The sequence below is a fragment of the Hesperophylax consimilis genome, chromosome 29 (genome assembly GCF_061612785.1).
Source record: "Hesperophylax consimilis isolate HC1 chromosome 29, BYU_Hcon_1.0, whole genome shotgun sequence".
Lineage (NCBI taxonomy): Eukaryota > Metazoa > Arthropoda > Insecta > Trichoptera > Limnephilidae > Hesperophylax > Hesperophylax consimilis.
The window spans coordinates 16,326,440-16,344,238 of NC_142864.1; the positions used below are offsets into that span (position 1 = coordinate 16,326,440).

At 33.5% G+C, this 17,799-nt stretch overlaps 1 protein-coding gene across 1 annotated transcript in view; it reads right to left on the minus strand.

The window, feature by feature from the left end:
* Positions 1-4,398: 4,398 nt before the first annotated feature.
* Positions 4,399-17,799, minus strand: part of LOC149409920 (uncharacterized) — a 31,050-nt gene continuing 17,649 nt past the window's right edge. The window contains exons 9-17 of the mRNA XM_089649046.1: positions 17,172-17,300; positions 16,593-16,735; positions 15,021-15,120; positions 13,936-14,005; positions 13,084-13,315; positions 11,579-11,629; positions 8,818-8,926; positions 7,575-7,652; positions 4,399-6,748 (exon numbers count right to left, since the gene is read on the minus strand). Coding sequence (XP_089505172.1) covers positions 6,716-6,748; positions 7,575-7,652; positions 8,818-8,926; positions 11,579-11,629; positions 13,084-13,315; positions 13,936-14,005; positions 15,021-15,120; positions 16,593-16,735; positions 17,172-17,300 — 945 coding nt within the window. The 3' untranslated portion in view covers positions 4,399-6,715. The remainder of the gene's footprint in view (positions 6,749-7,574; positions 7,653-8,817; positions 8,927-11,578; positions 11,630-13,083; positions 13,316-13,935; positions 14,006-15,020; positions 15,121-16,592; positions 16,736-17,171; positions 17,301-17,799) is intronic.

Genomic DNA, 17,799 nt, shown 5'->3' on the forward strand with positions numbered 1-17,799 from the left:
TTGAATTCACTGAGGTGTGATTGAAAAATGTTTATCTCAGAAGAAAAGTAGTTTAAAAGCGTAGTCATTCCCCCAGAGGCACGATCATTGGTAGGTTGGTCCTGCGTCTTGGAAAAATACAAAGCCTCTGTTGCCTAGCTCTGGTGAAGTTATCGGGGACATGAAACATAATATGTTCGAGAACATCAGGATTGCTAATATGCCATGGAGCAACTTATGTGATACTAACACCATTGCAATTTTTCTTCTAACGTCTAGACCAGTGGTTCTTAACCTTGTTGGAGGTACTGACCCCCACCAGTTTCATATACGCATTCAGCGAACCCTTTTAACTGTAAAAAAATAATATACATAGGTATCAAATTCAATACATAGGTATATATTTATACATAGGTGCACAAAATTAACAAAACCATTAACCTCTCAAACAAAGACTTTTATTTACTTTGTATTCCTTTGCGAACTGTCAAAACGTGAAAATTTTTGTGTTATTCACGAGTTTTGTTAAAAGCTTCATAACTCACGTTTTGGGAAACGTAGCCTCATTCTAAAAAATGTTTTGGAAAGATTATGAAATTCACTATCGTATTGTTTTGTTATACGTAAATATTTGCGTTTCTAAATATACATTTTCTGAAAACGTCAAAAATATGTAAAAATCGCTGACCATTATTTCAAAGCTGTGAAAAATGTACTTTTTTCTGAGTATCATAAAGAAATAACACTTTATATATTGAAGAAATATAATTAAAAACTATTAGTCACCTCAAAATATTAACCGTCCAAACTAAAATATTTTTAATAAATTATTTAGAAACGCAATAAATTATGAACGAACAAGATGACAGATCCAATCGACTTAGATAATGCACCTCTACATTCCATAGATAATCTTGAATACAGACGCGTAGCGTTATTCATTATCGATACTATGTTTTTTAAATCATGGCAATCCGTATACTAGTGATGGAAATAAATCGATTTTTGTAAAATCTCGCGCGTTTACGTGAAAAGACGTTCTAATGTCTTGACCGCTATTATCATATTTACGTCTTTTGACGTTCTAATGTTCTGAGTGGTTAAAGAACAAAAACGTTAAGAACAAAGAACAAAACAATTAAAACATGATTTTCACACAAAAATAAAATAATGAATATTTACTGCAAATCAGTGTGACTCCTGCTGTTGCCTTTCAGAGACCAGTTAGGAAATGCGCGGCTTTACCTTGGCAAGTGTCACTCTCATGTCATTTCGCAACAAAATCTGTTCCTTTTCCTTGTTTTTATGTCCAGCATCCTCGAAAAGGATTGCTCGCAAAGATATGTTGTAACTAACGTATGAAAATCTACAGAGCTTTCTTAGTAATAACTAGGTACGTTACCATTTGTTGACACCAAAACGTTGTTGTTCTGAAGAGTTGCTGTTGAACTTGGCTCCGCTAAATTTCAATGATTTCATCGAGGTATTTATCATTGACATATGTTGTTTCAAAACTAAACGTAAACGGCTGTCTCACCCATGCTGGTTGTGACTCTTGTAGTGAAGTATCCGTCGAGAGTCTTTGAAAGCTCATCTAAGTGTGTGAAAATTGCTTGCTTCAGTAACGCAGGTACCGAAATGTCTCCGATTCCAGATACATCTTCGATCTTACATATACAGTCGTCTAGCAGGGGAAAGTTTGCGAAGTTATCGTTCTCTGTTCGTCGTTTCCATAACGGTAGCTTTTTGAAAAGCCTTCGGGTATTCTTCAGCTTCGATGATGTTGACTTCACCGCCCTGCATCTATTTATTCAGATGATTGAGACCTGCGAATATATCATATGAGTCAGGTGTGTGTCTTGACTTCCGCCGAACCCACGAAACTGACTCACCGAACCCCTGGGGTTCAATCGAATCCAGGTTAAGAACCACTGGTCTAGACGATCTAGTCCTAGCATTACAGCGAGAAAAACAGATGGATACAACAGAGGGTAGTACCCAAACTCTCTCATGTAAAGGTATCCTATAAACTTTTTTCACCCCTTTTCAATATCATTTAAGTGTATGGCATCTTCGGGTCCCCAAATTACCGTGCCACTCTCGAGAATGCTGAGAGCCAGAGTTAAAGTAAAGCATTTTTATGACTGCCGAATTAGTAAAAGATTTTGCGGTGCAGATTTACAAAACCTAGCATTCGGATGGCAGTGTTGCACACCGAATCGACATGAAATCAAAAAGTGATTCATAAATCCTTCATTAAAGTAGAGTGTATGCTTTGCCATTGTAAAGCACATAATTGTACACTTTCCGTAATCAAAATAAAGTTTATTTCGATTTATACCGATTTGTAAATGAATGTGAATAAGCAGGCGAATACCAGAACATCCTTTGGACAAAGGAGTTTTTCTTATAAAGCTACGTTTCTTTATAATATGCTCAATGAAAATATAAAAACTATAGGTTCGTTGAATCTATTCAAGAAAATGGTCCAAAATTCCATACTGGCTGAGAGTGGTGATGTTTATTGGATTGCCCATGTCGTGGCTTCTGTCGTGAATCACCTTAGGAGCCCCATATTCGATGTGATCCATGTGTGTATGTATTATGTACTTTACTTATTTGATTAAATATAATTGTAAAGCTGCTCATCTTGACACAGGAATTCCCTAGTGAGATGAGCAGCCGAGGAAAAAAAAAATTAATAAATAAATAAATGTAGTCCTCTTTCTTCGTTATTAAAGCAGATCTTGAAGAGGCTCAGATTATACAAAGGAGAAAATACAGACTACTATCTCTAGAAATTTTTTGATAGCTTTTCCAACTACATACCTCGTGAAAAGGGGGTTAAAGTTTTTAGGGATAGCCAATCTTCTCGTCGAAAGGGCATTGCCTCGACACGGCAACGGTGCATCAATCAAAGATAAGGTACTTTACAACCGATCAGTTCGCCAGCGGGTCGGGTTTGACCCTGGTTTTGTAAAATGATTGATTGAACCAAAGATATTAGAAGAACGAGATGTGCTATGAGCAGTTCATACTGTATGGAATTGTTTTGCCCAGTGTCGCCGGTTTTGTTCACCAATACTACTGCACACCTTCGCTTACGCTAAGGACGTATCGTTTCAGTTGGCACTAATACATAGAACAGATTTCTGTGCGTACACGTCCCGATAGTATTCAAAGTACCCTAATTAGGTAGTACTCCGCCTACGGTCCGGCGGCCAACATAGCATAGCTCGTTCTTCTAATATCTTTGGATTGAACCAAGACCATTTCCAACCCCTGTGAAAGCAAATTAAATTAAATCTGTATGAACTCTTAATATACAGGTGTATCGGCAAGTACCCGACAAATTTTAACCAGCGATTCCTGAGCATATATGGAGTAAAAAATGTTACAGCCACTTTGATGTTCGGTAACTTTTTTTTTAATAAAATTATTCATATTTTCACCACATGTCACCACTGTTTTATCCTTTGTCAGAGTTTGAAAACCCATCTGGCAATATTTTATTCGAGTTTCGTTGAATAATGTACATATGTACCTACATTGGCGCGCTTTTACAATCACAACGAAATGGCACGGCACCATTCGTCTCATTTTCAACTATCTAGTGTGTACGAAAGAGCGAAGACGCTTTTTGAGATACTTGCTAATAATAGCTGTTGAACACGAGAAGCAATGCCAATGACAGTGACAGCAAAGTGCCCATAACATTTTTTACTCCAAATGTGCTAAGCTGGTTAAAGTTTGTCAGCTACGTGCCGATACACCCTGTATATATACCTACCATCTTACTAATTAGATAATTACATAAATGCCATGTTAATAAGTCAAGTTTTTTACTGTTCTGACTTACCTTACACAATATTAAGTGCCGCATATTAGTTACACCTCGTTTACAGGTAAGGGGACTAGTATTAAAAAATATATATTATATTTGTACCTACCTACTTTCTTTCAGATTGGAAGATTCTTTTCATTTTACCCTGATGAAAAACCGTAATTCAGAATTGAAATGCTGATTAAAATGGCTGTTGTTATTTTCAGCGACAAGATCTGAATAGTCTGGTACTTACCAACCTTCCTCTTCCCAAACTCCTTCCTGCTTCTTTCAATCTTGCAACATTCCTCAAATTGTGCTTGCCATAGCCCCCATTTCTCCTGGCTGTTTGGACTCTTGCGCAGTATAATATAAAATAGGGTATTTCAATTGAAAATCCAATAATAATGATAAAAAATTTATTTCTTTTAAAAAACTTTTTGATCTAAATAATACTTTTAATAAATTATTTTATTTAAATAAATAAATAATAATTCTATATTCAATACAGTAGTATGGCAATTCAATATATTTTTTAAATAAATAAATAATGAACTATGAAAATAAATACTTAAAACTATTAAATAAATGCATTTTAAAAGCTAAATTATTCTATAATACACTGGATATATTAAAATATTGTGACACTTTTTTACTATTTGTTAATTTGTGTACTTTTTTTAAATTCACAACATGTACACAGTTTTAAATTTGAATCCAATTCGATAACCAATCAATCAACAAAATCAATCAATCAAATTCAAAGAGTTTACCAATCAATGAACGAGTCAATCAATCATTCAATCAACAATTCAATCAATCAATCAACGATTCGTTCAATCTACGAATCAATCAATCAATGATTCGTTCAATCTACGAATCAATCAATCAACGATTCGATCAATCAATCAATGTTTATTCAATCTTAGAATCAAACAATCAGTGATTCATTCAATCTAAGAATCAATCATTCAATCAAGGAGTCGAATTTGCAATTCTTAGATAAAATTCATACTAGAATTTCAACTAGAAAAATTATACATAATTAATTACATTAATCATACCTAATTGAGGCAGTCAGCGCAGAAGTGGCGTATCCCACAAAAAATAATTTTTAAACAAAGTTAACAATAAATTGGAAGGGTCTTTAATTGATATGTTTTATGAAATAGAAATGGATAGAACCAAAAAAAAAAAAATTAAACCTGAATTCACGTTTCTTGTTGCGACTTTCACTTGAACCACCCACAGATTTTAAAACTTATGCAATTATATGCCTCTTTTGCGTTGACAAATTATTGTCAAACTATTGAAAATTGTTAATTCTTAAAAATAAATAAATATTATTTAAATTGTATTAACTAGTTACAACTCCATAATAACCGCTAAAACATATATCTACTGAAACTTAAATTCAAATAGAGTGTAATGTAAAATTGTCTTCTCTCTAAAAGAGAAAACATTTTACCAACAATTTAATATTTTGCATACCTAATATGATTTTATCTAATGATGGAATTAATCTCAAATACTACAAAGCATCAGATATTTTCAAGAATAAAATAAATCGATATATTATGTTACTTTTCAAGACAGAATCTCGTCAATCGGTAAAACCCTGTATTAATATTATATTGACTAAATCCGTCATCTCAGTTAGCGATACTTGTGAGCACGGTTAACAATTGATAAGAAATATTCCACGTAGATTTGTTTACACAAAGTTCCCGTGAGCACTTAGGCCATAGGTCCATTGTGTAATCTCTCATTTTACCTTAATCCTTTAACAACAACCCAGTCCATTTAATAAAGTTCACCAGGGTTGTCATTGGGTATGTGGCTATGTCTTCTGGTTCTACTGTATGTCTCCCCAGGTATCTAAGCCTAGTTCCCACCAGGGCAGGACATTGGCACCATAGGTGAATTGGAGTCTCTTCATCCTCTTCACATTTCCTTGCATCTGTTGGTGTTTTCCACTCCCAATATCTGCATGTGTCTCCTGAGATGACAGTGTCACGATAGTAGTCCTACCAGTTCCCTCATCTAGTAAAGACGTCATTAACTAATTAACACAATTTTTAGTATCAACAAGTTAGTATATACGAACTGCTAAAGCATATTAATGTTAGTATTACAATTCGAAATATTCGTAGCTGTTTGATTTTCAATGTCAAATCTGTCAATCTATAGCGAGATCCACCAGTGTTGCCGTCGTAAAATGGTTTCTTATTTATTTTATGTCAATATCGGCTTGGATCTGGACAGCGGAAACATGCTCAGAATATCAATATAAAATATGGACGAAGGTATGTTCTGAATTTTACCACATTGTACAAATTTGGTACTAATTAATCTCTGAAAATCATTTAAAAAAAACCTTTTTTCATCATCATTTTGTCAGCTCCTTCTTCAAACTTATCTTTTATACCACTATTCGCCTTCATTCATTATTGTTCTTACCTCTGTTTATTCACAATCATTCATCATTCATCCGTTCCTATCCTCACTGGCTCACATGTCTGTGATCTAAATAATTTTATTACCTTCAAAATCTTTTCCTTCAAACCTTTCTCAATCTATCCAATACGATTTTCTCTTTCGAATTCTAAGTTTCAGTATTTCGTAAATAAATAAATAAATAATCTAACATCAACTAAACATAAATACTATAACAATATTTTATTTGGGTTTCATTTGTTTATCCCGAAATTCGTGTGACTAGGATAAATCTAATTGATTTGTGACAATAATTAAAATAAATAATTATTCTTAAATACGAAATAAATAAAAGCGTCACGGTAATTAAATGACATCTGTTGACCTTTTGGGAAAGTGTTGAACAATTATTTAAACTTAATAATGTCTTTTTTCTTCTTCGTCTTCTGGGAAATCTGGTATGGAAGATCTCTTTGATTAAAGTGAGTCAAATTCAGACACGTCACTTCCCTGTAAAGAGATAATAGTTAGAAAATGATTGACTCGATGTATTATATTAATCAGGCAAATTAATTAATCGAACCAATCAATCAATCCACTCTATCCAATCAATCATTTGAATTAATTATTTTTCTATCATTAGAATCAATTGTTTGAATCAATCAATCTTAACTATTATTTGAATTAATCATTTTCATCCATCATTAGAATCAATTATTGAAATCAATCCCAACAATCATTTGAATCAATCAATTGAATCAATGATTTGAAAAATTATTTGAAAGGATAATTTGAATTAATCATTTGAGTGGAACATTTAAAAAAAATATTGGGTGAATCATTTGAATCATTCATTTTTATCGAAAATTTTGAGTGAATCATTGGAGTAAATCATTAGAGTTAATAATTTGAGTGATTAATTTGAATGATTCACTTGCATGAATCATGTGAATGAATCATTTAAATGATCATTAGAATGAATCATTTAAATGATCATTAGAATGTATCATTTGAATGAATCATTTAAATGATCATTAGAATGTATCGTTTGAATGAATCATTTCAATGAATCATTTGAATGAATTATTTGAGTGAACCATTTGAATGAATCATTTGAATGAATCATTTGAATAAATCGTTTGAATGAATCATTTGAATAAATCATTTGAATGAATCATTCGAATGAATGTATTGAATGGATTAATTGAATAAGAAACATAGATCAACCAATCAATCACTCAAATCATTCAATCAATTGTTACAGTCAATCAAATCAATCAATCTAATTTAAAGAAGCAGTTAAATCAATAAACCGAATCATTCAAATCAAATTTACCATATCAGGTTTGTAGAGATGAACGTGTGGCAGAAGGAAAGTTGAGCCCAGATCTCTTTCAGCCATCGTGTTGGCTTCCTGGAAATAAATTAAAGTAAATTTTTTTACTGAACAATAAAAATGAATTTTTTTACAGATAAGCCTATATTTTAAGGCTCCAAAACTCATGATTGCAATGATATTATGAGCTGAAAATAAGAGTTGCTTGTTTTAGAAATTCCACACAGAAAAAACTGTGTAAATTTCATGATGCCAGATCTCATTATTCAAGTGATTTTAAGAGGGGTTCTCAAACAGATACTTCCGCATACATGTAGTATAATTTTTTTTTAATCGTGGAATTAATCTTAAATACTACAAAATATCAGATACATATCTCCTTCATGAATGGAATAAATCGAAACACTATGTTACAAGACAGAATCATGTTGTATTGAAGATTGTACAATACAGTATTGTTTCACGAGGTCTAGCAAGTATGATCAATACTAAATTGACTAAATCTGTCGTCTATGGTCAGTTAGCCATATTTGCGAGAAGGCTCAACAATTGATAAGAAATATTTCGACGGTGAATAGACAAATTTTATTGCAGCCTCCAAAGCGTCCGATGCTGACTTATTAATGAACGGAATTGAACTAACGAAGCTCTTAGAATTGAAATAATTCGTTAACGTGGTAATTTGAATCCGTTTGGGTCAATGATGCAACATTTGCTCACTTAATAAGTTGTGAATTAACTCCCTTTTTAGTTTCAAAAAGTAAATGCGGACTGCCAATACCTATTTAGGTAAGTATTTTAATTGAACATTGCCAATTTGTTAATATTTTTACGTAACTTTATGACGTTTGATGTTTCAGAATGTCAATTCATAAATAATACCTCCAGTGTTGTCAGCTTATAAAGAGATATGTCGACTTCTTAATTATGGCGTTACCAATATCGGTTTGCCTGTCAACAGCACGACCGTGCTTGGCAAATCAGTATAAAATCATTGGTAGTTACGCCTTTCGATCCAATATTGTAAAGTTATCAATTTCACTGTGCTAGACCCATAACTAGATATTTTCTGAATTAACTGAATTTTACCATGTTCAAATGCCTTGTATAATTTTTAATCTCTGAAAATCATTTGAAAAATCTGATTTTTATCATCAATTTCACCAGTTCCTTCTGACTCATCTTTTTATTAAGCTTTTTTGTAAAGATATTGTAACCATTTATAGATTATGGTTGAACTTACATGCTGAGTGTAGTGCGCTGAAGACTTGTTGGATCCTGTGGTACTTCTCATCATCTTGGTGACCGGTTTCACCATGGTACCATCGAAGGATCTAGCCTCCGACATGGTCCTGAAATGGAAAAAATTTAGGTTTAATTTCATTTAGTTACAACAACGATTTGGGCTGACAGAATTCATTTCATTGATACGTTTCCGCATGACAACTGTTGTGAAGTCTGCATACAACGAGTTAATAAGTATTACTGCAAAGATGCGTAACTTTGCATCATTTAGAAAAAGTTTTATTGTTTTTGAACATCTTAAAGTGATTACCGCAATACAAAATTTAAAAAAATCACATTTTATAACAGGGTTTTATTTTGATATGTTTTGTCAGTTTTGGTGGAATTTGTCTGGCAAAATATATGATGTTTTCTCTGGAAACACAAACTACTATACGAAACGGCTTTTGATATTAGCTCAAATGAGGCTATGATTAAAATATTCTGCAATTCATTCCGCTGACCAAGTAAGTTACTACAAGTACTAAGGTATGAAATGTGAAAATTACAATATTTTTTGAGATACATGAGTCGTCGAATTGCAAAACCCGTTCTGGAATTTTTCGGAAATCTATATTAGAAACCACAAAAAAATATTTGGAAAACTTTGTGTATAAAAAGAATATACCTTTTTATTATCAACATATTATTTTTTCAATATTTTGCGAAAAATATTAATAATTTATTTAATTACTAGCTGTTCCTCACCACGCATTGCTGTGGCTCAGTCTATCTGTGCAGATAGAGAAACATTAGTGCGTTTTGCTTTTACATCCAACAGATGGTGCTCTTTTTCAAAAAAAGAATGCTTTTACCTGTCACAGGTGACATCTATATAATATGGGTATATAAAAGCACACCTATATTCAAATGCAAAGTTGTGTCAAAATTTCAAAGCAATCGGTGAATATCTTTCTGAGATTTAAGATTTTGAACAAACGAATATTTACATTTTTATTTATATGGATTGATTGAAGACAATATAAGCTATTCTTAAACGAAAATTTGAAACAGAAAAAGATACGGTCACATCTAGGTTCATGTCCTAGACCAGAGGTTCCCAAACTTTTTTGCCCCGTAGACTACTTGCCAAAAATTTTTTTTTCCGTAGACCCCCTGCCTGCTGAATATTGAATTTTCCTAAAACTATTAACGTCCCCTGTGATAATCATTTATTTTTATCGTAAAAAGATTCCCTTCCCTTGCCTGTCCAACAACCGGGTGGCGGTATAGTTCCTCTGTCTTTGCATTGTGCAGACAGGGGCGCCCTTGTGAGGTATTACACCAAATGAAAATGAACCAGAATAAGCAACGGAAATTTCTTTCTGTAGCTGGCCCTACAGAACTGCCCCTTAAGTTCTTTGTCAGTGCTTATTCCGGTCAGTTCTTCTTGTCACAAGATATCAAATTCTTCAACGTTCCATTTCCATAGTCAAAATGTCCTCAAACTTAGTTTTGAAGTCTGTGTGAAGTGCATTTAATGTTGAACGTCATTATTACCTTGGACGTTTTTCAAAAACAAGTTGGAGAATTAGGAAAATTCGCGGCTTCCATTGTGCAATGTTTTGCTTGAATATATTAATTCTGACGAGAAAAGGAACGTAGACTCTATTTATATACTTCAATTAACAACTTTACGAAATATAAAAATACAAATATCAAATAAGTAATTTCTCAGTCTATTTGTGTTAGGTCTATTGTGTCATTTACGGAACTCTAAATGTTGACTTGAGTTAAATGGGGGTCCGCTCATATGTACCCCCATTTGAATCTCGTGGACCCCCAAATTTTTTTCTCGCTGACATAGACCCCCCAGCAATCCGATATCGACCCCTGGGGGTCGATATAGACCACTTTGGGAATCTCTGTCCTAGACCAATGATAATAGACCAATCTTTTTCTTCTGCGGGCCACATTCATATGTTTGTAAAGCTACGCGGGCCGCAACACTATACTGGTATGACAAAAAATATCATGAAACCCACCACCCCCTGTTTTTTTGGCAACACTGTGACTGTGACGCATTTAACTTTGGAGCTGTCAAAAATTTATGTGTTGCCACAAGCATAATTATTTGCGCGCATATTTGTCTGTCAAATCTTTGTTTTTTGGAGATAGATCTAGCGTGTGCAGTAGCAACACTCTTATACCAGATCTGATGTTGACAAGACAACGACTATCCTCTTCAGGTTTCAATGTCTGTACGTCAAAGTCGCAACTAATCTCAAATTAACGTGATATAGAATGCCAGATTTTGTAAACCATGTTCCTGATATTAAATGTATTGAGGGCCGCACAAAATAGTTTGGCGGGCCGCAGGTTGAGTATGACTGTCCTAGACCGTATCTTTTTCTGATTTTTCTGTTTCAAATTTTCGTTTAAGAATCGCTTATATTGTCATCAATAATTATATATTACAATTTGAGATTTTACTCATTAAGATATTCTAAAAATGAAATAATAATTTATATCTTTTCATTTTAATTCAAGCATTTTTTGTGAATGTATCTGAACCAGCAGAAATTTTGTAGGTTTTGCAAGTCGACGACTCAAATATTTTCATAGGCTATACAATTTTTTTTTTTTGATTAGTATGATTATAACGTGCTTTGTATTTTTATAAATGACATTGCCTGCAACAGCTAAATTGTCATCCAAAGCTAAAGTGTGAGCTATTAAATCAATAATAAATTTTGGAAATAAAGAGAAACTAGTCTTACAGTTCGCCGATTCTTCTTTCTGCATCAGTCCAATCATTGAGGTCCTCTTGACTGAAATTAAATGAAACAGCATCAGTTTATTGATAAATTATTCTGAAATGTCACAAATGTGCGGTACATGACCAGAGATATGCAAAATGGGTACACAAAACCATTTGAAATGAAAAATGGAAATGGGTCAAAACTTTTCCATTTGAAAATGCAAAATGCAAAATGGTTTTTAGAAAAGCATTTCAAATGCAAAATGCAAAATACTTTATTTTCAAAATGCATTGAAAATGCAAAATGGTTTCTCAGGTCAAACAATTAAAATAATTATAGAATTTTTAAACAATTTTGACATTTAATAATGGACATCAATGTAGAACAAACATATTACATGATGGCAAATCCAAAAACACCACGACTACAGATTATGAATCCACAAAAAATTTGCACGGAACTAATGATGCCAATGGAAAAACATAGAAACTGCTATCAAACATTTAATATTACAGCGTCATGGCCCCATGTTCAGTATTTGAATCAGTATTTTTTTAATGATATCACTCAATTGCCAGGGCTCCTACCAGGGAGCAACTTGACAAATGTAAATTATCTCTCATAGCGAGGTTGAGGACCGACTGATATTTGGGGCTTATGAAAAAAAGATGAGTGGAGATAGTAGGAAGAATGTTGCAAAAATGCATTTAAAATGGAAAATGCATTGAGAAAAGCATTTAAAATGCAAAATGGTTTTTAGAAAAGCATTTAAAATGCAAAATGGAAAATACCCATTTTGCATTTTGCATTTCCATTTGAAATGGATTTATTTGAAATAAAGCACATCTCTGTACATCACACACATGCACAGATGATCTATAATATTGACAGAACTGTGACAAATGATGCATTTTATTTAACCTGTAAATTATTAGGAAACCGAATTTGGTCTCAAACATCATATTATGACGTTATGAATGCAGGTAGCCAATAGTGTACCAGAGCTACCATACATTATTAAAAGTTAGATATATCTCATCCTCTCATGCGAACATTTGTGATTTTTTTATGTCAGAAAGAGAACGAAATGATGTTCCTTATTGCATTTGGAATATTTATAATCGATTCAAAGGAAAAAATCCTAAAAAATTACAAAGTGCATGATTACAAATTGGCGGAATTATTCCGCTGACCGTTAATGAATGAATTGGTTTTGTTGGGACAGAGAGTTCGATAAAGGTAACAACAGATGGCAGCACTACCAATAATGCATTTTATTGAATGACCTGATACAAAACATACATTACATTTACTGAAGTGTCACAAAAAATTATGCATTACATTGAATGTACAGTCACAAATGATGCATTATATTGAATGAACTGTAAAAATTTTTCATGCATTACTTTATTTATTATGTTGAATGAACTGTCATTAATAATTCAATGAATTGTCACAAAAAGTGATGCATTATATTGTCTGAACAGTCACACATAAGGAAGTATGTATAATATTGACTGAACCTATAAGCCTTCCTAAGGGAGTTGAACTGAGACTGCATGTCTAGTGTTCCCAAGGTATGGGACTTTGTGATCGAGGAGTTGTCATCTGGGATCTCCTGCATTTCCTGTCTCTCTTGTCTCTCGTGTCTCTCTTGTCTCTCTTGTCTCTCTTGTCTCTCTTGTCTCTCTTGTCGCTCCTGTCTTTCTTCCGTTACTGTTGTGGAAACCTTGAAACCGGCAGACACTAGCGCTCCTGAAATTTAAAAAAAATAATTGTTATTCTTTTTTGACATGAATTCTTCTTCTCTGACCAATGAAGATAGTTGTCAAAAGGAAATATCAGAGGAAATTCAATAAGAAGAAAATATAATCAAATTTAAATTAAAGATTTTATGAAAATATGTGATTAATTTATACAAAAAAACAAGTTTTTTTAAATGTATGAGGATTGTATTAGGACTTAGGTAAAAACCATAAATACATAAATCTCTAATGCACAGTGTAGGCATGCTGAGTCTGTTATACAGGTATTTCAATGGAGCCTGCTCTAAGGAGCTAGCAAAGTTGATCTCCTGTATACAAGAGCACGTAAGCGAAACTCGACAGACACAAGTGGAACACCTGTTCACTGTAATCGACGTCGGCTTCATGAGAATGGGTCATATTTTTATGTTAGTCAGCTTGCTTGTTTTTCCTTCTTCATATTTAAGTCTCTTCAAGACTCGCATCTCATTCATACCTCTCAAGGATGCCCAATCGGGCGTTGATATAGTTCCCTTGTCTTTACACCGTGCAGACAGGGTATTGAGGTAACAAAAAAAAGTATAATAGTAAATGAATAAAACAAATAAATAATTAGATTTAAATTATTACCAGTTGAATACTTTGGCATCGTTTTGCTCATACTGTAGGAAGATTCGTTACTCTGTTTCCTTCTGGCAATCTGAAATGAGTAGTAAATATCAGAATAAATTCATTAAAACTAACACAGAGAGGCCATTGTAAAGTATGAAAATAATAATTCAAGGTGGTTAAGAGCCTGGTTAGTGTCATGTCTGGCTTGCAGTCAGACGGATTGAGTTTGCTCCTCACAGCGGGTAACTGATTTCTCCCTTTTCAACATAAGAAGTGCTCGGTGAAAACGTCTACTTAACTATAAATCTGAGGGTTTATATGACACATAAAACTAGTTCTATCTCCTTTCCTATTACAGTCAGACATATAATAAAAACAGATTTAGAAAGAGAGAACAATAAGATTTCCTTTTGCATTTAAAAGTTTACCCTGGACTCTTCCATATAATTAAAAATAATTGTATTAAACATAAAACCGCCGAACAGTTCACCCGGTCAAGATTTAGCAATTTTTATATGAAATTGAAAAAGTGAAGAGACACATAAAACTAGTTCTATCTCCTTTTCTATTATAGTCAGACGTATAATAAAAACAGATTTAGAAAGAGAGAACAATAAGATTTCCTTTTGCATTTAAAAGTTTACCCTGGACACTCCCATATAATTAAAAATAATTGTATAAAACAGAAAACCGCCGAACAGTTCACCCGGTCAAGATTTAGCAATTTTTATATGAAATTAAAAAAGTGAAGAGACACATAAAACTAGTTCTATCTCCTTTTCTATTATAGTCAGACGTATAGTGAAAACAGATTTAGAAAGAGAGAACACTAAGCTTTCCTTTTGCATTTAAAATTTTACCCTGGGTACTCCCATATAATTAAAAATAATTGTATAAAAGAGAAAAACGCCGAACAGTTCACCCGGTCAAGATTTAGTAATTTTTATATGAAATTAAAACAAACATCCAAGTTTTTAGTTTCGTTTATACGAAATAAATAACGTGGTTAGTAAAGTTTATTAGAAAAAAACCATTAGTAAGCGAATTTAATAACTTTAGATGTTAGAAAAGAAATTCAATGAAAATTAAATAGATTTTCCTACGTGATCATTGCTTCCCATTCCTGCGTCCAGATAGTTGATCAGTTTTGATTCGTTGCTCATCTCATTTGATGTTTTGCGTTTTCCCCCGCTGCTACTGTCCCTGAAAAGATAAATCATAATCATTGTTATTTATTTTTAATGATAAATTTTAAGACATCAGTTATAACGCTCATCAAAAATACAAAAAAAAGCTAGTCAATTTACAAAAAGTCGAAGGCTCAAGATTTAGCCACAATATTTGAAGTAACAAATGTTAAAAAAAAATGACGCCATCGGCCAATTACCAACGTTAAGGCGATGCCATACGTAGTAATGAAAAATCATGTGTTTTTGGTTTGAAAATTTAGTCGCCTAGAAATGTTTCAGATGCTTTAATTAAATACTGCGAGTAGAATACATCTTGGCCTTTGAAATAATCGAGTATTTTTTAGATAAGTCTTTTTATAAGCCCAGAAAAATATAACGTAAAGGCCCATGAAAACTGCTTTAAAGTTCAAAATCTCCTAATTACGAACCCATTTTCGGTTATGATTTTATTGTATAATGTGGCAAATTAAGTTATTTATAAAATGATCAGAAAAATATTAAATATTTATGCCTGAACATCCCACAAAATAAAATAAAAGGCACTTTTTGGCCATGTTTATTTCTTGCATAAATCAAAACAGGCGGATGGTGTTAAGCGGGAATTTAAACCTTATCGCCATCTACGTAAGGGTTGTTATTGATAGCGGCTCAATTTAAATTATTACACGACGTAGTGCATCGCCTTAAGAAAAATTGAGTTTTTCATTTTATTATTATTTTTTTTAACATTAAGTTCACACAGGATGCAGTGTAGAATCGTCGCCCTAGTGATTAATTGTCCAAATTACCAATAACTAGCAAATTGTTCAAACTCCATTTTAAAACTATAAATAAAGTATCAAAAACCATAATTGGTCACTTTACTAAGGACGGGTTGTTTCGGAGAATTTGAACAATTCTTCAAATTTCAAAGTTAATTTTCAAGTTCTGTGAAAGATTTTTTCAAGTTCTGTTATTATTTCAGTCCTGTCACGTAACTAGCCTATAATGATATAATAACAGAACTTGAAAAAGACTTTCACAGAAATGAACGTTGAAATTTGATGAATTGTTCAAATTCAGTGAAAACAAAATTACTTAAGCTAATGTAACCTGTATATTTATATAAATAGCTTCATCTTACACGCCTATTGTAATGTTTCATTGAAATATAGTAAAGTATTAACAGGATTTTTATGAATTTCAATTGCATCCGTAATTAGGCATGCTCTATGTGTTTTGGGTCTTCTTCTTGGACTAAGCTCAATTGTTCTTAGTATCCGATAATTGACGGCTACACCAAACCTAAACGCAAAAAACATCTTAAATTATAATGTATTACAAGCTCTTAGAGGATTGGAGTTGACGATACGGTGTAATATCTACATAGATAAGCATAAACTTCACTACAATCTTTAGACGTCTGCCCTGATGATGTACACTGTAATGCTGTCCGAAACGTTGGCTAAAGAAGGAGGTAGTAGTAGCTGCAGAGTAGGCACTAACCTGGTGTCCATTGTAAGGGGTGCAGCAGTGGGCGCGGGGCAGTACTTGGCGCGGGGGATCATCAGTGTGAAAGGTTTTCCCTTCTCTGGGGTCTCCTGCAAGGACAGCCGCTTCGAAGACTTCTGGCTCACCTGGGATATCTTCTGCAAAGTTAATTATTATTTAAATGAGTAGGATTTTTCTAATGTTGTCCCTCGCAGGAGCGCTCCTGTCTGTAGGGGCTGTAAGAAGGGTTTTATTAAGAGGTTCAGGTTATGTGAAGGAGGAAAAACAGATGCCAGTAGCTTGTTCCACGTGCAAACCGTCTTACACAAAAACGAAAGGAAGAATCAACACATTCTCATGAAGACAACATCAACTGTTCAGCTCATGTTTGTCGAGTTTCGCATATGCGCGCTAGTGCCCAGGAGATCAATGCTGCTAATACCTGTAGAATAGACTCAGAATGTCTCCATCGTCAATCAGACAAATCATCCTCCTTTGCACAGAATCAAGTATATAATAACGTATAATCGATGTTTGTAATCAAAAAAAGATTTTGGAAATTTTTTACTTCCAACGAACACAGCAATAGTTTACCTTGGCAGGAATATAAGGCAGGGACGCGTTGTGAATGCTACTCCCCTCTCCACCGGAATCATTACCTCTCTCTTGGATGAGAGCTCTTTTGTCTAATGTCGGGTGATGTTTAGAAGACTGGACGCTTCCCTGAAAAGGCATAAATAAAACAAAATGGTTATAATTCATTGTTTACCAGTTATTTGGCGTTTGATGGAATCACCGTAATAAGAACCTGGACATTAAACCAAGCATTGATATGAAAGATAGAATGTGAATATAGTATTAGTGTAACCTCAAAAAACACTGGACAGAGAGGGAAACTAATTAAGATTTGGATCCCTTTTAGACGTAATCAGACAGGATTGGGTCTTTGAAACATTAGATTCGATGAGATTATTTTTACCCCAGGAGGAAATACTCTCGAGATAACCGTCCATTCTCTGCTTCAAAGCCCTCCGAGCCGTTGGAGTTTGTGTGCCCTTTGGGGGCTTGTCAAACAAAAAGCTATCATGAACTGTACTGTCATCCGCGTAACAATGAATCGGTGCACATGTCAAAAGGTCATTGATGTGCAACAAAAACAATGTCGGAGACAGAACCGCATTATAGAGTGCGAGGAAGAGGTGAAACCGTCAACAATGATAAG